Genomic DNA, 24,462 nt, shown 5'->3' with positions numbered 1-24,462 from the left:
AAATAATTTTTCCCTATTGCACACTCTTGTGTGGGACAAAACCTTGCTTACTTTTTTCAGCCACAGTTGCATCACTTTTATAACCCTGCATTTTATTCCACATGAAGCATGAGCCAGGCTTTAGGCTTTTTTTTGTGTGTGAATGCGCTGCTGGGATCGTGCCACCTCTACCACAAGTTTGTCTGGTTCAGTCAGGCTCCTCAGGGGCCACTAGAAGCTATAAAGAACAAAAATGCCAACCATTATTATCAGGCGAGGCAGCATGTGTGGTGTAGCATGCATTTTTAATGTGCCACAACTAAGAAATACCACTGTTGCCTCTCTTCTCTTATCCCACAATTGTTGGCTCGTTTACGTTTTATTTTTACTTCTGTGAATTTCGGCAGCTACTAAAAGAAAAAAGAGCTTCCAAAGTTAATGGTTAGAATTGCCTCAATTACACATGGATTGGTTGCTTTAGATATCATATCCTAGCCCGAGTATTTCTAGTTGTGTTGAGTTGTGTTAGGGAGCATGTGCACGCACATGCATGTGCGTACTTACGCATGTGATTGTGTGCGTATGTGTGTACAGGTAGTAGCAATGCTTGTTAGGAAGGCTGGTGAAGTGGAAAAGTGTCTGTATGTGGAGCAACACATTATTCCACTCAAAAAGAATTTGCCAAAGTCGTTCACTCCACTGACTCCACTCAACATCTCGAACTGACGTTTCAGACCTCAGTACACTATGAAGAGGAATATCTAATGACCATATTAGTGTCAACCAAGTCTACAAATGATCATCTTTTTGTTTCTCTGAACTATTTTCTTCATTATTTCAGGCCTTCCATTAGCAGTTCATTGTGTAGCAGATGTTAATTTGTGCCTGTCAAATTAGCTGTGAATGTGAGTTCTAATTAAAGCAAAATAATAGAAGAAAAAAAGTTTTGACTTACAAACAAAGAGCAGCTCAATTGACCTTGTTCATGCTTTTATTTGGGACCGTTTGTATGTGTAATGTCACATTTGCTAAAATCAGAATTCTTTGTGAACAGGTAAGACACGCCTCAAAACCAGCAGCAAATGATACTGAAATCTGCTGATAAAAACGTCATGGAGTTGCTTTACAACATAGCAAAGATTGTCCCCATCACAGTTATATCGACTAAGATATATTTACTGAAAATCCTGCTAAAATACCTGTGAGATTTGCAGACATAGATAGACTGTTAGCATTATATTGAAGTGGCATCTTTGGTTGATTTGAAAAATTGCAACAAGATTTTTTTGACTCCGGAACCTATCTATTTGCAAAATAGCAGGTGACCTGAACCATAAAAGTTTTTTATTAGTTTCTGTATCCAACCTTTTATCCCATAGTCATAACGGAGTACACTATTAACCTTTGAACTTATTGAGAGACATGTGAGAGGCTGCTCAGGATAACGTGTTTGTGTGTGTTTGAAGGAGTATATATAAAGGGTTGAGTTAAAGTGGCAGGGACCAGAAGGTAGACAATGGATCTGTTTACTGCTTTGAGTTTTTTTGGTTATGCACTAGCACTTTCCATTTAACTGTATGATCTAGGGCTCTGCTGACGACACCAAACACGCAACCCAGATCCATGCCTCACTGCCTTCTGCATACACAGGTCTCATACACTGAAGTGCACACAAGACACTTTTATGAATGCTCTGCAAATATATGGTCACACTGAGACAAGAGGGTGGTTTCACCTTTCCTTTTCATTGTGTTTGTGTGTGTGCTGGTTTCTTGATGCAGTGCCACGATTAATAAACCTTGGCTGACACATTCTCTGGCAAGGGCTCTGTTATCAATATTTTCTTGCTGTGAAAATACACAGCAGTGGCCCCACTGCATTGTCATTGGCTAAGGGATATATGAGGTTGCTGTTAAGAGTTCAGAGGGCAGGCAGGAAGTGGGTGTTCCCACAGTGACAGTGCAGGCATGTGTTTGATGGGCCAGCCTAATGTTTGGACCAGCAGTTCCTAATGACCTGCCATCTCCGGGCTGTCTGGGGAGCCCTTCCACTGAGATTTATGGCCCATGTTGTGGTTACTGCTGGGACGACTCTCAGTACCACTCATGACCAACTCCAAGCCATGGCCCACTCCTTTGGCTTTCCTCTTTCTTCTCATTAAATTGTTTGTTGGAAACCTTCAAGGCTCATCTTTACTACTACAAGAAATATTCAGGTTCTCTGAAATAATAAAGCTTAAAGATCACTGCAGTATTTTGTTTTAAGTGATAGGATCCTCGTGGTTGTCTTAGAGGTGGAGATGTGGTCTATTTTGTCCTTGGAGATAAATTGATTAATTAAATTCCCTAGGGGTCACACACCAGCAGACATTAGAAAGAAGATGGTAAAGTCAAGAACCCATTAAACACACATTCAAAGAGGCACCTCCACATGCTGGCGCTCAGCCACTGTAGAAGAAACAGATAATGGTCTTCTGATAACATTAATTCTTGGCTGTGGGTGCACTGTTTCCCTAAAGGCTGAAATGTGTTGATCCACCACAAGATAGCCAGACTGAGCCTAGGGCTGGCACAAACAGCAAGGAGAGCTAGTTTATAATTAATACACACGTTATAAAATATGCATCACTCAGGATAATTGAAGCACTTTTCAGGCATGTCATAATGAATAAGCTCATAACCTTTAGTACCAAGAGTGTAGTGGTGCTGCTGTAGGTTAGCTCCTCTAGCAACTGTTTCTTATTTGTCTCATGCTTTAAGACAGATTGTTAAAGTAAGTCCCCAACCAATTTGGGATTTTAATGTTTCCCTTGATATGTATCGCTGTTGGCTGAGCTCGCTGACTCTGTAGGTTACAAATATTTTGTGTGCATAAGCAGTAGAGTGTGCTTAAAGATAAACTGCTAAAACATGTCTCACTACATTTTGATCATTAAAAGAGAGGATACAGTGAGAGGGGAAATTAAAAGACATAAAGCATGATTTTTAACCCCCCCCCCTTCATATTTATCAAACCCACCGCAGAGATGACTGTGGAATACTCTTCATCTCCCAGTGGGCATTGCCGTGATCACACCAAGTCACATGTGGTTAGAAGGCGTCTAACATCTCAACCTCCACACTACCCTGTTCACTACTACCACCATCCCACCTTACACACATACATGCACAGGAGAGTTGTGTTAGACTGATTAGCAACCGGATCTCCTATCTCTGATTAGGTGTGGAGTAAATGAAGCGCCCCCCTCAGGTATACATTTCCATAATGTCAAGTAATTAAACCCCAGTGTTTTAATAGCTCAGGAATAGGAAGACTCCCCAAGAGACCAGACAATGATGATAGACTTTTCTAAAAACTAGCATACTATGAGCTTGCTTTGAACTGGCACTGAAACAATTACTTTAATTGTACTGATAATAGATAAATAACAACAAGCTTAACCTATTTACATCATAATAAAAATACTGCTGAGCCTTTCTTTTACACTGCATGCTTCTAAGCATTTACCTTAAAATCAAAGGTATCTGTGGTAATAAGATCTTAAAAATTGAATTACATTTATCCATGGTTTTAAAATATATTAACTGAATATTTCCCAACCTGTTTATAAAAGGCTGTTCTGGAAATGATGCACATTTGAGTTGTGTGCTTGCTGTTGATAGCTGACAGATTCCAGAGATAAACAAAGACTGGGAGAGTATGAGCGTCGTTTTCATCACAGAAAAACCTGGAGAGGTGCTATTGTAAACATGACAGTGGATTGTCAGTACACCCATGTTTGAGTTGCTGTTTTTTGTGTGTATGTTATGCTCATACTGTATGTGCATACGCACACACACACACATACACACACACACACTCACAGACTCACACACAGACTCACAGACAGTCACACTCACACTCACACTCACACTCACTCTCACACTCACTCTCACACTCACACTCACAGCCATGACAAAAGCCCTTTGATGAAACAAATTTTGCAGTGGGAAAGCTTTCTTTGTCCCTGTGCCCACTCATATGTTTGGTGCTCAAATGAGAACAATGCAAAGCCATAATGGTGCCATAGAAAGGTGTAGAAACTGAGTGAACTCCAGAAGGTCCCCTTCTACACCTAATCAGGCAAAAAATAATAATAGCCACAGGACTGTGCTGAGATTGGAGAGCACTTCCGGATACCACATGTTCACTATCTGTTGCTTGTGCACCAAAACGTTTTTGAGAAATAATAAGCTTTAGCAGGGCAGTGTTCACTGCTAATGATAGCCAATGCTGTTGCTGGAACTAATGATCATTAAAGGCGTGTTTCAGTGTAAGATTCTTCCAAGGACCTTTGTATGAACTACACTTCAAACACATAGGCTACCTACTTTCAGTAACACCCAAATTAACAGATGCACTTTAAATCCCCTCTAATCTTTCTCCTTTTATGTGCAATAGATGTCTCTAACTGACAGATGAAATGAAAAATGAAATGAGCAAAATTAAAATAGTTTGGTTTTTAATGATGCTCCCTCCATTTAGAACAGCCTGACGTTACCTTCTGTTGAACCGATAAACTATGGATAATGTTGGAGATTCACATGAACTGTACAGGACTAAGTCTTACTATGAGTGTTTGTGAACTAAGCTGTCTTAAAGCTGACAACAGAATAACAGTGAGCTAGGCTTTACTGTGAGGGTGTTCTACATATCTATGTCACATGCAAGAATGAGGCCTCACTCTTTAAGATTGCAAGCCTTGAACTGAAAAGTTCCTCTCAGCTCAGGTCCATCGATTTGTGTGACATGTTTCCATAAAGAAACAACCAGAGCCCACAAAGCCATGGTGAAATTTGGATTTCCCTGTTTTACAGCAATAGATACTACTGTCTCAAACTACAGGCCCCTGTTAATTGTTTTTAATAAATCACATGTTTTATTGAGAATAACCTTTGTCATCTTGGCAAGGAAGAAATCTGTCAAGGAGTGTATATTTAAATTAGCTCCTGACTGAATCCCATGTTTGTTGCCATCTTGGAAATGTAATATTCAAAGAAAAACCCTGACACACACAATGATCACTTCTGTCTACTGGAAATGTGAGAAACAAACTATTGGATGACAGTCTTGTTACCTGTTACTGTTGGATGACTGTGGTGTTGTTGGAAGCTAATATCAAAATGCTAAATCTTGTGTTGCTAGAAACAGATATTCAAAAGCGTGATAACACATTTAACTGAGAAAGTGATATAAAAATCAGTAACATAACTGTATAATGATTCAAGCCAATCTCAGGCTCTTTTTCGTGCTTTATACCCACACTGTCCTCTTCTCTTCCTCATATAATCCCCCTCAAAGCTGCTGCTGTGATCACAAAAATGAAACGAAGCAAGACAATAAAAGAAAATTCTCCAGTTTTCTTTTTAGTGCTGTAAAAATATAGTGAAAATGTTCATGAATCTTTCAGTTGTGTTCTCAATATCATTGACTTTTTTCAGTAGTAGCTCCATTCATTAGGTGATTTACCATAGATGACACATTTGATAAATTGTGTCTACAGGTTTAGGTAGTCAAATAGGTGTATTTATGAAAAATCAGGCTTGGGCAGTTAAAGAATCCAAACTAATGTGGCCAGATATTGCTGACTCTATTGAATCAACCGTATTTGCTTACTCTTTGAAGTTTACTGACTCTCTTTTTTCCTCTTTTTTTTTTTTTTTAGCAAACTCAAGTCTTCTGGGAGGAGGGGGAGGTGAGTGAACGGCTTTGTTTTTCATTATATCATCTTATTGTTTGTTCCTTTGGCATTAAAGCAATTAAAGTTGCACTCATCAGATCTGGCATATGGCATGTCTATATTCTTCTCTGGGTTCATGGCAGACTTTAGTGTCTATTTAGTTTCAAGTGTCTGTGTTAAATGTGGCTGAACGTAAGGCCAAAACATTAGAGCGTAGTGCAGACCAACCTTGCACTGTGCCACAATGAGAGACGGTCATTACTTTAGCGGCCTGCCGAAGAACATCCTCATCAAAGCAATGAAGGAAATCTGAGGCAGCCGACCGTGGTGTGGGAATAATGGGTAGGAAACTCCAGTAGAATGCTGCTGCCCAATCCCACTGTTCTTATTTTTGAAATTAGACTTTTACAGTGACATGATTGAAATAATCGTTCTTCACCACAGTAAGATGAGTTTGGGTAAAATGCACCCAGTTAGATATGGAATGTTAATTTCTACTCTAATGGGGGATTTTTAATGATATGTGGGAATGGTGTGACAATGAAATAAGGTCACTGCTTCAGCCTTATCTGTTTATCCATCTGTGTTCGCTGTCACTTTGAATGCGTCACTGTCTCCTGACAGCCTTCCGCTTTAAAGGGCTGATCCCAACCATCATATTAGAAATTGGTACATCTACCTGTCTAATACATCTAATCTATCTAATATAATCCATATATATATGAGAATGTTTTTATATTGTGTGTTGTAGGTCTCTATCAAAATTATTATTTTAGGAGATTAAGAGACATCATTTAAGCTTCCTTAGTGCAACTAATGAACTATACCTTCACTGACATTTACAATGTGCCAACTGTTTCCGGTTTATCCATAGTGAATGTGTATAACTTTAGATTAATTTAACCATATTTGTTTTTTGTAATCATAGAGCTAAAAAACAGATAATGATGTGGATGACTGGTTAAAATGTACAGTACATCATTTTATTTGTGACATTATTCCTCAAAATTACATAGTTCTTCTATACAGTATTTTTGGAAACTTTTTTCAAAAATAATATGTTAGGATAGAATCATATGCTTAGCTGGATGGCACTTCTTTCTTTATGTATGTACGTATGTATGTATTTATTTATTGATTGGGATGTGAACACCTGCCATGAAATAGTAGTTGTCACAGGGAAGGGGTAGGCATAAAGCAAGATCAAGGCCTCAACATGGTGAACTGCTCGGTGCGCATGACGTCCATTGGGGTGTACACAGAGCTGTTGAAATCTTATTCACATCTAATCATGGAGCCTTGAGTGGCCCTCATCTTGTCTGATACATGGTTAAGACTGAAAAATTTTTCCAGCCATTGTTGCATAGCACTGCGGCATACCAATCTGAATCAGTGACATGGAGAGGCCCTCAGCGCACAACCATCTAAAGAACATCTGTGATTGAGATCAGAGGTCACGAACATGCGTCTCCATAACCAAGCCAGGCCCTGTAAAGCAGGGTACACTGTTCTTCTGATTGGTGTCCGTCTCTGCTGCAGTCAACTCCCAGTATTGATTTGCCATTTACAGAGAAACACAAGAAACAATTTTCTATGCTATTATGTTTTCATTATTATTATTTTATGGCAAAACATCTTTTTACAGGTCTCAGAATCTTAGAACATGCCATCTTGATGATTGAGCCAGGTTCGTCTTCAACTGATAATAGGTGTTAGGGTATTACAGATTTCAGCACAGCAGCAATAATAATATAGGCGAATTTGTGGCTGTCAACACTGGAACATGTGATCTCATGCGTCAATTAATGTCATACTTAGAAAGAAAAAATTTCAGTTGATTGTGACCTGCTGCTGTGTGTATTAACTCCAGAGGAATTCTAATTGTAGCCAGTGCCGTATTTTGAGAGCAAAGCCTCCTTTCATTCTTAATTGACTTCCAGCGATGCTGTTCCTGCCAAGTTACTAGCACAAGATACAAGGTCAATTAAGTCTAAAATGTTAAGACTAATATTTTCTCATGATAATAATGACCACAACAACACAACTGCAAATCTGTGTTATTTTGTTATTTCTTATATGTGTATTCTTGTGCAGCTTGTTTTTGTTATTTTGGCCATGCTAAAGAATGTGAAGATGATTATAACCAGGGAGAGATAACTATTATCTACCAGGGACCTGAAAATGTTATTTTTTTCCCCAAAACAAAGCTCTACCCCGTTTGTCTTTTATCTTCACGGGGCCAAGAGGGGTTTTATCTTCCAGTGTCTTTATCACTCGAAGGTGGCTGCTAAACCTGCAAAACTGTTCTCTCTGTTCTCACCCTGGCCCTCCCTCTACCTCTATCTGTGGTTTGGCATGTGAAGACCTCCTGCCTGGGTGGCAGTGAGGATCGATGTGAAGAGGAGATGTGCTCTCATATAGGGCCCTCCTTATCTCCCAGCTGTCTTCTCAGGGCTCTGCAGAGGGGCAGCTTCTCAACAGGATGATCCATCATGCTGGCCTCACGCACCTGAGCCATGTTTAGTTCTCACAGCTCAGGAGGTGGGCCTCCCGGCAGTGTGTGAAAACTTGGCAAAGTCTTTAGTTTATGTATGGAAAGTTAGTCTACCGCCTACACACTTTTGGAAGTTCCTTTGACTTAACATGGCTTTGAGGAATTTTTGTTATTTTGCTACACTGTATATGTAGGTATCTTTTGAGAGAAAAGTTTAACCTTTCTGAATACAGTCAGGTACATAACTATTTGGACAGTGTAACAATTTTCATAATTTTGCCTCTGTACACCACCACACTGGATTTGAAACAAAGCCATCAAGCTGCGATTGAAGTGTAGACTTTCAGCTTTTAGGTATTATATACATTTTTATAGATAGTCCCTCCATTTTCAGAGGCTCGAAAGTAATTGGACACACCAACATAATCCTAAATATAAGCATTATTTTTATTACTTGTAGGAAGATCCTTTGCAGTCAAAGACTGTCTGAAGTGTGGAACCCATGGACATTACCAAATGCAAGGTTTCCTCCCTTGAGATGCTTTGCCAGGCCTTTAGTGTAGCCACCTTCAGTTGCTGCTTGTTTGTGGGTCTTTCTGCCCACAGTTTTGACTTCAGTAAGTGGAAAAACTAGCTCAACTGGGTTGAGGTCAGGTGACTGACTTGGAAATTGAGGAAAATTCCATTTCTTTGCCTTGAGCAGTTCTTGGGTTGCTTTTGCAATGTGTTCTGGGTCATTATCCATTTGTACTGTGAAGCAATGTCCTATCAATTTTGCAGTATTCGGCTGAATCTGAGCAGAGAGTATAGCCCTATACACTTCAGAATTCATCCTGCTACTTCTATCGGCAGTCGCATCATCAATAAACACCAGTGACCCAGTTCCATTGGCAGCCATACTTTCCTATGCCATAACCCATAACACTGCCTCCACAACGTTTGACAGACGATGTGGTATGCTTTGGTTCATGAGCGATTCCTTTCCTTCTCCATACTCTTCTCTTCCCATCATTTTGATACATTAATCTAGGTTTCATCTGTCCAAAGAATCTTGTTGCAGGGCTGGGCAGGCTTTTTTAGATGTTTTCTGGCAAAGTCTAATGTGTCCTTTCTGTTCTTGATTCTTACCAGTGGTCTGCACCTTGTGGCAAACCCTTTGTATTTATATTCATGAGGGCGTCTCATTTACTTAAGTTGCATACTGTGGTCTTCAGGCCTTTTGGTGTTGCCAAGTTCGCTCGAGCATTCCCTCTTTTAAGCATGTATCAAATTGTTGATGTGTCCACTCCTGAAGTTTCTGCTATCTGTCTGATAGGTTTTTCGTTTTTTCAGCCTAATGATGACCTCCTTCCTTTGCATCAACACCTCTTTGGACCGCATATTGAGAGTTCCCATGAACAGCTACCAAATGCAAATTCAACACTTGGAATCCACTCCACGCCTTTTATCTTCTTAATTTGTCATGAAATAACAAGGGAACAGGCCACACCTGGCCATGAAACTGTCAGTCAACTGACCAATTACTTTTGAGCCTTTTAAAAATGAGGCACTGTGTATAAAAATGGCTAGTTAGCCCTGGGTGAGATTTGCCCCCAAACCAAGGAAAAAAAAAAAGAGTATGATATACATGATTATATTCTTAGCATTAGTTATGGAGACTATGGTTGTATATCTTCAGTTTTATGTAAACAATTGGGATAACTAAAATAGCAATGTTATCTACTTTAGACATGTTGGTCTCACTGGGATACCATACATACATAGAGGGAAATAACAATGATCTCTGGTTATAGCACACTAAATGAGGCCTCAGTGAATAGAGGGTAATAATGAATGGTACCAGGTTGCTCGTGTGATGTGTGAGACAGCATGGCTGGATGCTGGTACAGTCCCATAAGAATAGACTTAATGTAAACATCATGTTGTCTTTCTCTCCTTTCCCTATTTCTCTATTTTTCAAACACCCACTGACACATATGGACACACACAAACACAAGTATGCAAGCACAAACTAAGCCATGTAATGATACCACCAAGACCTGTGTAGCCAGAGAGAGGGAGCTCAACTTACCTTTGATGTTTCCATCCATGAGGGGAATTGGCTCATTAGCATTCTAACCAGAGCCATTGCCCATTTAGCACTAGGCTTTAGTTAGACCACCCAAACAACTCATTCTTCCTAGGTTGGGCCTCCTTTCTCTGCTCCAGTCAAGCAGCAGGGCACATGCATGGTTATTTTGTACATCCTGACCCGGGCTAATTTAGCCATGGGCTGCTAACGCTCACTGAACTCACCAGCCTTTGTCACTGCTTACATAACACAGGCTGTAGTGCTGTGTGTCCCAAGCTCTCCTCCCTCATAAGTTTCCTAAACAGTGGTGTGAGTCATAGCAAGTATCAACACATTCTAAAACAGTATATGGGATTAAAGATGCTTGCTGTGATTATGCCTGGCTGTGGTGATGCTCGTATGGTTCTTTGCCCTCCTCTGCAACTAAAGATGTCATTGGATGTACTGTAGAATCACAATGACACAGAGAGAAGGTGCTTAGTGGCTCTGTTGAGAAAGGGATGTGCACACAAATACTTGTAAATTACAATCTAATTAACGGAAGGAGTTTAATGTCCTAGCTCTGACCTTTGGGTGAAATGTGAGACCATGTGCTTATAGAAAATTTATCTGACCACAGAACCACAACATCAGCATTGCTATTTCAGCAGAACTATGCTGTAACTGACTGGCTCTTACTACAACAGAGTGCTCCACCATGCTTAACAAAAGAAAATGTATCCAGTTTTGGACGTTCGGGTAATCCTTTATCGCGATTCCTAAGTGCTTCACTGTGCTTATCTCTATTGCCATTCGTTATGCAAACAGCTCTGTTTTCTTTTCCTGTCACCTCCAGGTGAACCGTTATCCTTTGTCTGGCTCCTGCCGGAGGCTTGTTTATTGAGTAGATTGGTGGGGGCCAGGGCAGGGTGCTCAGTTCAGGGGGAGGGGAGGTCGAGATATAGGACAGTGTTGTGTGACAGTTTAGGCTAGGTGGCCTCATGTCGCTGACGCAGCCATCTCAGCTCTCTGGAGGCACCGGGACTTCCCTATATGATTAATCACTCAAAGTTGACATATTATTCTCATAACTCATAGATCACACACTATGCTTGACTGATGGTCCTCAGTTCACAGATGGTAGTAACAGCCATTAGCATAACTTATTGCAGTGATAGCGTATTTCCCCATGGAGTAGCCTAAATAATGAAATATGATAAATTGAATGCAAAGATTCCTCAGTCAGTACGGTACCCTTGGGATGTATTTATCTCCTCATATTTGGCGGGCAGTTAGTGACACTCTGATATAGATCCAGCTTGTATTTGTGCTGCAATATTCAGTGTGTTTTGTTTTATGTATTTGAAGCAGTACTGATATGTGTCTTTCCTCCTCTTTGGGATTAACCCTGCTGTTAAGAACTATTTACAAGGTAAACTCACAGGATAAAAACATTTGTATTCTCTTTCTCTGTCTTTATCTAAGTGATTTAAAGTAAATATATTTACCTCTCATTTGATTATCTTGTGTTCAAGACAGAGCTTTGCACTTGTACTCTTCATCGTTGCTTTTCATAGTGCCATCCAAATATGGGAGTGCACTCTTGCATCGGCTTGAGCCAGTGATATTTATTTGACTATTTACGTTTAAAAAATCCTTTCTTGAATTGTCCTCATAAAGAGGGAAGTCATTTTGTAAATTGCATTTACATTGTAAAATTATAAAACAAGTTTAACACTACTCATCCCAAGTGTAATGCACTTCTAAGTGAGTTTATGCATTAACACTGCACTGTAAGTTACCACACAGGTGTTTCCTAGCCTTTAGTAAATGCGTAACCCAGTATGCTGACAGCGTGATATACAGGAAAGCATATCTTTGGCAAGTACATCTTTTTATTGTTTGTATGAACAAAGGTTCATTCTATGTATTACAAGAAGAGTATGGTCTATAACATTGCATGCCTTTTTAATATAAGGTGGTGAAAAGTGACCATTACTAAGTGACCATTACTATATACAGAATTATGTCAAGAACAGTGACATCTCAGTTGATAGCTAAAGGGAAACATCAGTCATCTTTCAATATAAATTGCCCCTGTGCTGTCGGTTCATTTACAGAGATGACGTAATTTAGAGGGCATTCCACTGAAATTAGCAGGACAAGGTCATTGGATGGACTGCAGTTTTCGGTACCCAAATAGTGATGGAAATTGCATTTCAGCGTGAAAGCACTCTCTAATGTCGCCTCTTTCTCCCCTCCTTTCACCACAGAGAACAGTCACCATGGACAGCCCCCCCCCACCCCCAAATCAGCAGTGATGGATGGACTAATTGATGCAGAATGAGTGGGCCATTCATTTTAGCCTACAACAGTGGGTTCCATATTTAGGATTAGCGTTGCATTATAATGGGAAGGAAAGAAGAAATGGTCAGGGTGTATTTGAATACTAGAGGGAAAGAGTGAGGAAGATTTATAAAAAAACTGTGAGACATAAGGAGGGAGAGGGAAAAATTATGAGCAGTGGTAAAAGGACTGGTCAGTTGTGTAATGCTAAGCTTATGAGACATAAAAGAGCGTTCCAAGGGATTTATGGAGAGGTGTGTATCCGAGAACAAGAGCAAGTGAGGGGGGCATATAACTGCCACATGTCCTGGTATCTCTCTATTAGCCTATGAATCATTCATCTCTGTCCCCACGTATAAATCAAGCTGCCGGCCGTCGCCTGCGGCAGTCATGTCATTAGCTAGTTGACGGCATCACTTGATCTCTGGCACTGCAGTGTCGGTGAGGGAAAGGTCCTAACTTTAAACAGCACAAATATCAGCATATTAAACTGCTTGGAGTGTGGCTGGCTGTGTCCTGGCGTCGGGACCACACAGAGACATGCTTACTCAAAGAGAAATTTCTCCTCGGACACTCACGATTGCGCTTTGCTATCAAATGAACAGTCTCTTGGAAGCCACTCTTGAGTATGTATATGTGCAATGCAGAACTTTCAGAAAGTGTCTGTATAATGAACATTTTTATTTTGTTTTTTGATTGTACTTGACAGCTGGATTTTCCTGCATGTGTAAAACAGTTTTTAACATTTTAATTTGAATGAGTTAGTGATAATGCATATTCCAAATGCTTTTGATTTTTTTTAAAAACGTAAGTAGTTGACTACAAGGATCTTATTGATACAGAATAAATGCACGTATTTTTTTCTTTTCCTTAGGCCTTAAAGTGTATTAAAACACGCAATTTTTAGCCCGTCTTAGCTTGTATTGAATTTAAAAATCTGAGAGACTGACAGGAAAATGGTTGTATCTCTGTGATGGAGAATTGCACCAGAAACTCTCAGTACCCTACCCACCTATTTTCAGTATAATTTTTAGACTGACAGAGTCTCACTGCCTTGCGCCACTGAGGGGTCACTTGAGGTGGAGGACTTCACTCCTCTAGAATCTCTCTCCTCATATATTGAACTGGAGGACTGAGAAAGTCTGGAGCATTATCAGTTTGAAATGCTTGCTCTGTCAGCTGCAGCTCAAAAGCTCAGGGCAATAGCCAAGCCTCAAGGCAGCTGAGGCTAGGGAGTCTCTAGCTGCTTTCACACATGCACTGCAACCCTGACATTACCCGGAGGAGATGTATGTGAGAACGCAAATGTCTGAATCAGTTGGACCAGACATTAAACAGACTTTACCCTGGCAGCTCTGCAGTACAAAGTCTGAGTAATGTCCGATTGAGTCGATGTGTGAGTAGAGCAGGTCATTGGCCGGAGAATTCAAAGCGAACGCGTGGACATGTTGGTTGACATTTCAATGCTGCCTCCTGCATGCTCTACTCAGGCGCCATCCTTCCCTTAAACCAAACGTAGTATTTCCAGTAGGCGAGGATGCATCTGGTAGTGACAATCCAGACAATGTCAGGACCTGATTCTCCGGACATTGTCCCGAATTCATATAGGAAAACGTTTTTTTGAGTGCTTTAATATTTTTGCTTGTTGTCTTGGTATCAAGTACAAAGTGTTTTAAATAATCATAAAACTATTGTATTAGAAATTATCATTGTTTTGAAAGTTCTGGTATGTACTTTTTTTGTATTGCTTTTTTTTGCTTATGCACACGTTTTCAAGTTTGCCTGCAAGGAAACAACACAAGTATGCAGTAGGCCATCTTCACTTCTCAGAATCATTTAGTTGAAAATAAATATATGTGATATTGCAGTCAGGTGCTCCCCTTCCCCCAGGGTAGCTGTTGTAAACATATTGCAGCTGCTTGTTTTCCTTTGTGTTTGACCTCTGCAGCCTCTCTCTCTCTGTTTTGCGCTCTCTCTTCTGCTATCTCTGAAAGGAAATGAAAGTGGCCTTCTTCTTAAGTCAGGGGACAAAAAGAATGGTGTTCTTCAATCCCAGAGCACCCTTACGTATATATCAACCATTAAGTAATTCACTTGCTTTTGTACAACAAAGGACTGGCATCCAAGTTTAAGGATTGTCCACCTTATTCTTTCTCCCTTCTTTTTACACAAAGTGAGAATACCACCACTCAAGAAGTGGGCAAAAAAGTGTCAATTTAGTACTCTTCCACACTGCATCACACATGCCCCCTTCCCTCCTCCCCAATTCCTCTGTTCACCAGCATTTCTGGGTCAGTTGTTGAGATTTTAGACAACTCAAAGCATTACCAACCCCAGTGTCAGAGCACATTTGTGTCCAACATGGGCTTTATCATGGCTGTTTGGGGGTAGATCATGCATTCGGTCTATCCATTTTCTTTTGCATGCATGTGTCTGTGTGTTTGTATGCCACTGAATGTGAGTGGGAACATGACTGAGAATGCTTTTGCTTGTGAGATGGCATGTCTGTGTGTCTGTCTGAATGTAAAAGTGAGTGTGCTTGTGTGTGTGTGTGTGTGTTTGTGATTCTTGGTCTGGGATAACTGGATGCTGAGCTGTCTTGTCAGTTGACTCAGTGGTCAGTTTTGGTCCCGCTGCCCCAAGCAATGCAGGATGGAGTGATGAGATCTGACAAACGGGGACAGTTCTTTGCAGGGCACTACCTCATCCCATAGTCTCACCAATCATGGTAAAGCTGGCTACAAGGACATCACATGAGGCTCCAAGAGCTTAGCCACATGCTCATAAATGATTCCATGCCAATCTACCAATGATAGGAAACCCTATTATTGTCCAAACATTTACACTCTGGAGAAATTCTCGCAAAGTATATATTAGGAAGGCAGGACGCTTCCAGTAAGAGACAGATCGGACAAAAGATAAACAGAAATTGAGAAATGCACACTCCACCATTTAACAAAATCTGGATTTCCAATGTTCAGCCTGAACTCAACACTGAACCTCAATGCAATGTGAAAGAAGTTTAGCATCAAAACTACTGGTTTTGATTATTTGTTTGAAGTTTAATAGAATTGAATCCCTTAACACAGGGGTTCCCTCTATGCTATCCACTCTCTATATCTAACAGTGGTGAAGATAATTGAGGAACCAGTTGAGATCAATGGAAGAAATTAGCAGGACATTGCAATAAGCAGAGCCATTAAATCAATAAACAGCCACCAGGCCAGGTGGAATATCCTTGCTCTAGTAGCCATTTAGTTTGGACAAACTAATAATTTTACTGTTTGTATCTTTTGAATTAAGCGTACAAGTACTCTGCTGTACTTCCCCTGAGTCTGGGTGGTTCATAATGCAATGGCAGTGTTCTCTTTTGGTGTTAATTTGAACATATAGTTTGAGACCACACACAATTTGTGGGAGGGAGGACGCTACACTTACTGTTAACACCAAATAGGTGTGGTAGCACATGTTTGGTTTAATTACAACAGTAACTAAATTGCTGAGTTCCATATTGATGTAAATGTACCATGTGCCATTCTGGTTTGTTAACTATCGCTGGCTCATGGACTTTTATTGTACTGTTTGCTTCACAGCAGAGGTAAATGTGCACACTGCAGAGCTCTTGGGGTTTTGTGCTGTCTAAACAGTGCCTGCTGTAATTCCACTAACCACTAGGCATCACAAAAGCAGAAAAGAACAAACACAGAGCGCTGATTGCTCTTAAGTACCTATTTACAGTGGCGTTGGGGTGGAATATAGATCTGAGGCTTGAGTATGTGGCAGTTCACTGATAATAAAGGGTCTTTGATCTTGCATTGAGTATAGAAGGAGGAGAATATTCATGTGGGCATCTCGAAAGAGCTGGTTGGTGGCTGATTAGTGGGACTTTTTTGACACTTTCTATGCAGAGACTGACCTGCTATGGTGGCCTTTTGCCAACTAGTAACAAACTGTCAAGCTTTCTGCATCTCTCATGGGGCAGTCTAGTTAGCCGTGTCTGACAGGCCACTTGCCTACAAGTGAGGTTTCAGCCCAGGGACGGCAGAGCAAGCTCCAGAGAAAAGCTGTCATCTTTTTGTCAGACCACAGGGAAGAGGAGGAGTTTCTCTCTGCCTCTCTTCTTCCGTCCCTCTCTCACCCTCTATCTATCTTTCTGTCTGTGTCAGCCTGTTCCCCTGGTGAAAATCTTCACTTTCCCAGTGCCTGTTATGCTCCTCTCAGCTTGGCTGTGCAGAATAAACAGGCGGGTGTCAGAGGATGAAACACCACGCGTCCCCTAGGAGCTGGGCCCATCGTTGCATTAACCCCCTCACAGGGCCACAGCAGCCATCCCAGTCTTCTAGCTAGGATTGACACAGAGACAGACAGTTGGACTGAGGTGAAAGATGCTCCATGTGTCCTTCCTGAGGGAGAGATGAGCATTTATACCGCAGGGATGATGCCCACCACTCCACCTAATCCTCTTTTCCCAGACACTTCATTATCACTCGCACTCTGCAGCCGCAGTATGTGTGTGCAGAAAGATCTCTGAGGAGAGCCACAGAATCTCACGTAAAGGTGGAGAGAGAGGAAGGAGTATTGAAGAAGATGGAAAAAGGTGAGGAATATTGAGGCAGGAAGATGGTGGTATGAAGACTGACAGAGGGATACACAGAGTAAAAGGTATGGTGGAAGTGGAGAAAGGATGTCAGACGTAGTGGGTGGTAGTGAGAGGAAAACAGTTTGCATAATGTCTTCTTATTTTCCTTTGCATATTCATGTATTTTCATGACAGAGGGAAGCAGCAGGCAAAACTGAAAAGGAATAAGGATAAAACCGGTCCTCTCTTCATCAAACACCACACTTAATCAAATACAATATACAGGCTGTTTTGTTGATTGACTAGCTTAACAGTTAAGTAATGAGGATGTTTTGTTGGTTGAAAAATAATATCAGTTAAACGTTCCATCTATGTTTAGAATCCTGTGTAGTCTAGGAAGGGAGGTTTCAGAAATTGAGTTTTCAGTTTATACAAAACATTAATGCTGGTATACAGTATGTGTTCCTTTTTGTGTTGGGCATGTGCAGAGGTGTCTGCTGGGAAGAAGATTAATTTCTGAGTGGAAGAGTGCAGAAAAGCTATTTGAGCCCACTGAAACATGTTGGCTCTCTACTGTGAGACGCGCATTAGCACATGCCATAATTGATAGAGGAGCATACTTAGCAGTAATAATGGGTATTATAGGGGGTGGTATCAAGACATTATTTTCAGAAAGCTCTAATTAAGCTTTTTGCTGTGCTTTGGCGTAGCACTGACTGTCCAGTATCATCGGGAATGCTTTCTAAGCTTCTGATAAACACACTGCTTGCCTATCAGTTTGTTCTTGGCCTCCCATGCGTAGGGAAAATAAACAAGTTCATCAAACAGTGAGAGAGAGAGCTCGTCTCCAATGACTGTAGCGCTGGCCCTGATGAAACAGCATTCGGCTCAGTACCATAGGGAGCCATTGTGTTTACAATCGGTGGGTGGATAGACTGCTGCTAGCTAGGGGAGATTAGACCTTTGAGACCAGCTGGGACATTCCCACCACCAGCCAGCTCCACCTGTGAAATTGCAAACAAGACCCTGTCCCTTCCCGTCATCTTCCGCGGCCATTGGAGTGATCAACACCACACTGACACTTTCCCAAGGCACTTCAGTCAAGTATTGGGGGAGGGTTCATGGCTCAAATAAAATAGAGCCAGTATGCATGTGGGCATGTGACTATCTTAGTGATAGAGGTACGGCAAAGCACACACAGCTGTAGTGTTGATCTCTGATTGTATCTAAAATGTGTGTTTTTGCCACCAAAAAGGTCATGATCTGGGTTGGATAGGGTTAAAGCAGAAGACACAGTTGACCTCGATTCCACTTCTCCAACAACTTTACCTTCACCTTTTCAAGCACTTCCTCCCTGGTCAGTTGTTTGAAATTCTGCATAAGCTTCTTCAAATTTCACTGGCAATGCCCCAAAGATGAGGCACACATGTTATTCCACAGTAGCTTTTTTCAGACACCATGTTCTGTGTACCACATAAAAAAGTAAGCCTGAAGGAAATAGTGCAGGATAGAGTGTGAATGCAAGCCTCAGCTGACAGCCCCTGGAACGTGTTTCTCCCCCTCTGTGGGCAACGGAGAAAACCTTACCAAGCGTGACATAACAGAATTGCCAAAACATGGATTTGGCCAAATGAGCTGTGAACGTAAACAAAGTAGCGAATTTGTTCTGTGTTGTTCAGGGTGGACATGTGTCCCCTCAGCATGTTAAATACTGCACACAGTCTTACTGACAGTCGGGCTGGCAGTGAAAAAGGAGGAATAATAAAGGAGAGGTAAAGACGAGACAGAAAGACAGAAGGTAAAGAGAGCAAAAACAAAGCAGTAATGATGATGTCAGCAAGGATGTGTATGTTACTCATTCTAGCGCTCCAGTGTTTGAGAGCTTTTGTGTGGGAATGCTTTTTGTCTGGATCCCACCTGAGATTTGTCATGCTTTATGGTAAATTTTTGAAGCGTGAGCTACGCCAGTGGAATGTCTGTTCTGTTTCATCATGCCCCTGAGAATCCGTTTAGAACTTTGCATGAAATTATGAGTATCATTATAAGTTTGTGTCTGACATGTCTTCGAGTGTCTCTGTTTCTATGTGCTCTATGTGTTATTCCTGGACCATGCAGGATGCCCACACTATCTCTGCAATCTTGAGTCTATTGTAGCCGGTAAATGTTTTATTTACCGAGCCTTGATGAGACAAGAGCCGAGTGTTTTGGAATGTCTGTCTGAGGACATCAGCATGCCTCTCTGTGTGTGTATGCTTCTTTTAAGTGCTGATTGGTCATTTGGCATCTTTGCCCCAACATCAAAATGGACTTTTAAAGCAACTCAGGAAGGCCATAAACATAAGCACCCGATGGCAGGGCTAGTCTGAAAGGGGGAAAAAAAAATACTAATAATACACAACTCTTTTGAATTGTTCCGCTGGGTTATTCCACAAATGGATTTTCAAACTTTTAAGTGTGTTGCTGTTTAGCTTGGAGCTTCACATTTTGTGGGGCTGGACTGTTGTGTATGTTACATTGTTTTACTCTGTCTCTTCCTCCAAGTGAGCCTGAGGCAGACCAGTTAAGGAATCAAAAGGGCCCAACTGCATAGAAAATGGATCCGTGCCGGGTGGCTTGTTAATTCCCCAGCGTGCCTCCTGAGGTGAATCACTCTCGATGCGGACGCTGCCTTTGATCATTCACAAAGCATGTCGCAGCAAGGTCTGCACCGGCACCCAACAGATGGTCATTAAATACTGCATTTTATTTTACTGGAGCTTTTTACATTCCTGCAAGATCTGTTTGCTTTTATTGCTGCCTTTTAGGATGGCTACCATGCTGATTAGAAACATGCAGAGGCTTTTTGTGAGTATGCCAATAGACCTGATGGAAAAACAATGTGCATACTAACATTTCATTAATTCTAACTCAACACTCTTTATCCATCGCAGGGTTTATTTTACTCTCAAAGCACACACAGGCGTAGGTGTTAGACAGGATTAGCCTGTGATTTTTTTATTGATTACTGGTGGTGCTCATGGTACTTTAGTATGAGTTCTTAAGATTTTTTGTATTCAGTATGCATGGAAATGATTTTTAAGGTCTATACTTAATGTAAGCAGCGTGAAGTATAGTGTGGTCTGTTCTCAAGAAGGCCACAGTTGCAGTATCATCGAACCCTGCAGAACCTAGTTCATCATCTGTGCAATAACGACAGATTTCTCACCTCCAGTCAACTGTTCTCCAAAAGCTTTTTAATCTTAGTGTCACTCAGTGTCATGGAGACAGAAATGCCTAATTACCTTTGCATGATTGGCTACTGAGCAGAGTAGGAAATCCACCCTAATGATGTATGTCATCTGGTAGGCATTTAAATCACTGACCCCCACTGGCTACTTCAGCAAGGAAAGAAACAAATGATCAAATCTCCTCAAGTCGATTATGGTTTGGGTCTGTCTGCAGAGAAGTGGAAAGCTTGAGAGTACAACTAAGACAGTTATCGGAGTTAATGGAAAAATGTTGAAACAGAAGTGTTGACAATTTGTGTACTATCTGCAAACTGAGCCAGTGGGTTTGTGGTTTAGTGGGATTTTTCTGCTTATAGGATCAAACTCTGTATTTTCACCGGGTTTCTTCAATATAGCTGTTTAACACAGCCTATATCCAGAGATTTGTTTTCAGCAGCTCCTGAGTGTCATGGCAAAGCAGAATTTTTGGCTCTTCTTTTTCAGACATCTATTCACAAGGTATTTGGAGTATTTAGCATTGGCAGTTTAATTCCTGCTCATCTAAAGACAGATACATATGTGGATCCCTCTTTTATCCTGCTTCAGTTTGAATATGCAATCATTTGCATCAAATGTAAATTTTTATTGCATTTCAAACTGTTGCAAATGAAATGTTCTGAAGCAAACACCCACACAAACTCCTACATAAAATCATACTGTTATTTTGTTGTTATTTTGTAGTGAAATTACAGCTGCCCCATATACCCTTTGTGACTCCTTTTTATATTAACAGGCAAGATGGGGGCCAAAGTTCCTGACATGGCATTTTGCTCCCTTTTCTTTTGGGTGAGTGGTAACAATAGGCCGCTGTAGGCTTATTCGGGTCCCCGTGTGGTGTAGTGTTAAAGCGGCTTGGCTTTTTGCCCCTAGGGTCAGTGCCAGGATCTCAAACACCACGACTGATGAGCACTAATCTGGCCTCCTTGGCAAATACAGGCCTTTCTCTGTAACCTTCAAGCCGTGAAACACAATTTACAGAGGTGGCGGGGGGTCGAGGGGACCGTGATGTCAACAAGCAAATGGGGGAGGGGTTTTACACAGCACCCATTGCATTTACATGCACATTCAACTCACATTTTGTTAAGTGTTCAAATTTTCATGTAAAAAAGATGTGTTGGAAAGTTACTTTGTTGTGGATACCCTTTATACTATCTTGTTTAGCAGTGATCATATAGGAACGATCAGTAATTTTAAAAGTGCTTGCTCGTGGTTGCTGATAAGGGGGGCTAAAACATAATTGTTACAGAGGATAGACAGTAACATCAGAAAACATGTACACAATGCAGTTCAATGCAGTTCAATACAACAGCCATGCAGTGAACACTATTTGTAAATGTGATCCAGTTTTGTTAGTCCAGTTGTTTTTAAAGTATCTCAAAGATCTTATTTTGATGCTGTATTGCATTACATTATATTGTAAGACATTTCTAATATTCTTCACCTCCACATATGCAAATGTAGGAGGACAAACTTTAGAAACTGCTTGAAAAAAAACTTAAAGTAAAATCTAATTCCATACAAACCCATTATATTGTAATTTTCACAAATGAAGAACTTATTGAAGGTCTTTTGAATTAGATTTTATCCCAAAGTGCACTGAGTGGTATGTACAGTATGTTGAATATAGATTTTTACAAAGTTTTACCAGTGTCAAGTAAAATAAAAAATCGAATCAGAAGGAAATGGAGCAAATGGTGACACTGCAAATATGAGTAAGTTATGTTTCTGAAAAGTATCCAGATGTTCTGTAAAATAACTCCATAGTTTTCTTTTTTCCAAAATATCTATCCTTTGTAAATACATATCATTAAAATGCAAATTGTTGCATTTGGAGAAGCATTAAGTAAAGATAATTAATTTTCTGGGTTTTACTATTGTTGTGCCAACAGATATCAGAAGTTTAATGGTGACCACATCTGTTTTTTTGTTTTTCCTAGTAACCATTTTGGTGAGGGCTTTGTGTTAACTCCTTATTTGATATTCATGGAAATGTCTGTACCAGCATATATCTGTCAGGAGCAGCACTCCCCTCATGCAGCTAATACAGAAGTTGATTAAAGAATTTAAATGGTTCATTTAACCCCTAACTCAGGCGAGGCCTACCTATGTGATAGTACCATTACTTTGCAGTAATTCCTGCAGGCAGCAGCTCAAATTGATCCCCTCTCAGCCATCAGGAAGTTTTAGTGCTGCTATGTGTGTGTTCAAAGCCCAGTTTAATAAAGCTAGCCGGTCACGAGCTGTTAAAGCAGAGGAGAACAATAAATAAACAGAACTGCTCTGTCCTGCTCTACTCCTTCCCCCACTTCATTCTCCATCACACCTCTATCCAACCATGTGGAGTTCAGCATCTTGTCATGAATGGCTTACAGCTGGAGGCAGGCACTGAACCCCTAAATGCAAGTGTTCGGATAGCACAACAGGGTTCTCACCCTTTAAGAGGGGTTGATTGTCTCCCTTGGGAGACGGACACACATCATATTATAATAAAATGTTTGTTTTTTTATATCTAAAATGACATGCTGCATAGAACATAGATATTTTTTATTATTATACATAAGCAGGGGGGTAGGAATGTGTTATGAGACTGCCTCCACAACACAGGCCATCAGCTAGGTAGATTGATGTTGAGGGGCCTGGCCGATGGAGATAGAGTTTATCTGCTGCAGGCTGGGATATGAAATCTAATCACATGAGTGCCAGGTGAGGAAGTGCAGCCACAGATGAGCCACTAACGCACACCATCACACTCGTATTCAACAAATGGTGAGGAATTTCTCTCTGCAGGGTTGAGACAAGTGATAAGACCGCCTCAGACAAGAACTCTCTCGCTCCATAGATCTGTCTTTCAGGGAGAGCAAAGAGAAATAGATTGAAAGAAGAGATAGCATTACAGAGAGAGAGAGAGAGAGAGAGAGAGAGAGAGAGAGAAGGCCTGAGAAAAGGTTAGTTATGGAAAATGTAAAAGAATTATCTGAAATCAGAACGCTTAAAATAATTGCATTGTTGATTCTCCATGGTGTGATTGAAATCCTGACCCATTTTTCTCTTTGTGCTCAGCCGTGGTCAGTGAGTGGCTTCAAAAATCACAACACTATGTAAGATAAGTGAGAGTTATAAAACACTCTTCATTGCTGAATAATCGATTTTTGTTTTGCACAGTACGACCCCCCCCCCCCCCCCCAAAAAAAAAACCACACACACAAAACCCCCTATACATATGCGTTAACCCATGGTTCACCCACAGCTCAGCTTCATTACAGCTGGAAGGGCTTCAGTTCTGTGCACTTCAGCTGTATTAACAGACACCACAAATGAGAATTTAGTGCTCTTCAGTCTCTCAAGTACTAGCATACTCAAATATTATTTGAATCAAACAATGGGAATCATCTCAGTTTTTCCAATCACCTGCATTCTGTGTTGCATCTTTATTTGAAAGACACTATAATATCTAAACAGAGATACTTTGAGGAGGTAGGGTTACGGTTAGGGTTAGGTGATATGGGTTACGAACCGTTCATTATATTAGTGCATTAACATAAGCTCATCCAGGTAGTCCTCTTGTCCTTTAGCTTCATCAGGAGGTCATAATGCCTACAGAGGTTCACACTATCCTCAAGATCTCACTGCCCTCTGCACAGGTGCCCGACCAACCAGTGTGAGAAGCAGTGCAGTGCCAAGGACACGCACCCCACGCTAGCTTCCCACCCACAAACACTGCTAACTGTGTTCGATGGAACACCCAGCCACACCGGAGGCAAACAGAATTTGAACCGCTTATCCTTGGTTCTCCTCTCAAACCTCTCTGTATCTTGAAACTTGGTTACCTTTAAGCATACCGATTTATTAGCACATACTGCAGCCCCCTCCCTTATAAACGTGACAGGGAGGCCTGACAGGAAAGCAAAGCATTGAAAACACAACAAAGACGTTATGGATTCTTGTGGATTATTTGTAGCGCAAAATGTTTTTGTTAGTTGTCCTTATGTGCTGTTGCTCATTTGTTTTTGGCAAGTAAATATGGAGATT

At 40.9% G+C, this 24,462-nt stretch overlaps 1 protein-coding gene across 4 annotated transcripts in view; it reads left to right on the top strand.

Moving 5' to 3' along the window:
• Window positions 1-24,462, top strand: part of macrod2 (mono-ADP ribosylhydrolase 2) — a 393,753-nt gene that overhangs the window by 114,745 nt on the left and 254,546 nt on the right. For 3 of the 4 annotated variants that reach the window (XM_040139126.1, XM_040139128.1, XM_040139125.1), the window contains exon 4: window positions 5,684-5,713. The exons of the other annotated variant lie outside the window; for it this stretch is intronic. In XM_040139126.1, coding sequence (XP_039995060.1) covers window positions 5,684-5,713 — 30 coding nt within the window. The remainder of the gene's footprint in view (window positions 1-5,683; window positions 5,714-24,462) is intronic. 4 annotated transcript variants of the gene reach the window in all.

The sequence above is a fragment of the Xiphias gladius genome, chromosome 11 (assembly GCF_016859285.1).
Source record: "Xiphias gladius isolate SHS-SW01 ecotype Sanya breed wild chromosome 11, ASM1685928v1, whole genome shotgun sequence".
Lineage (NCBI taxonomy): Eukaryota > Metazoa > Chordata > Actinopteri > Istiophoriformes > Xiphiidae > Xiphias > Xiphias gladius.
The sequence above is the reverse complement of the archived record's forward strand: the minus strand, read 5'-3'. Positions and strand labels throughout refer to the sequence as shown.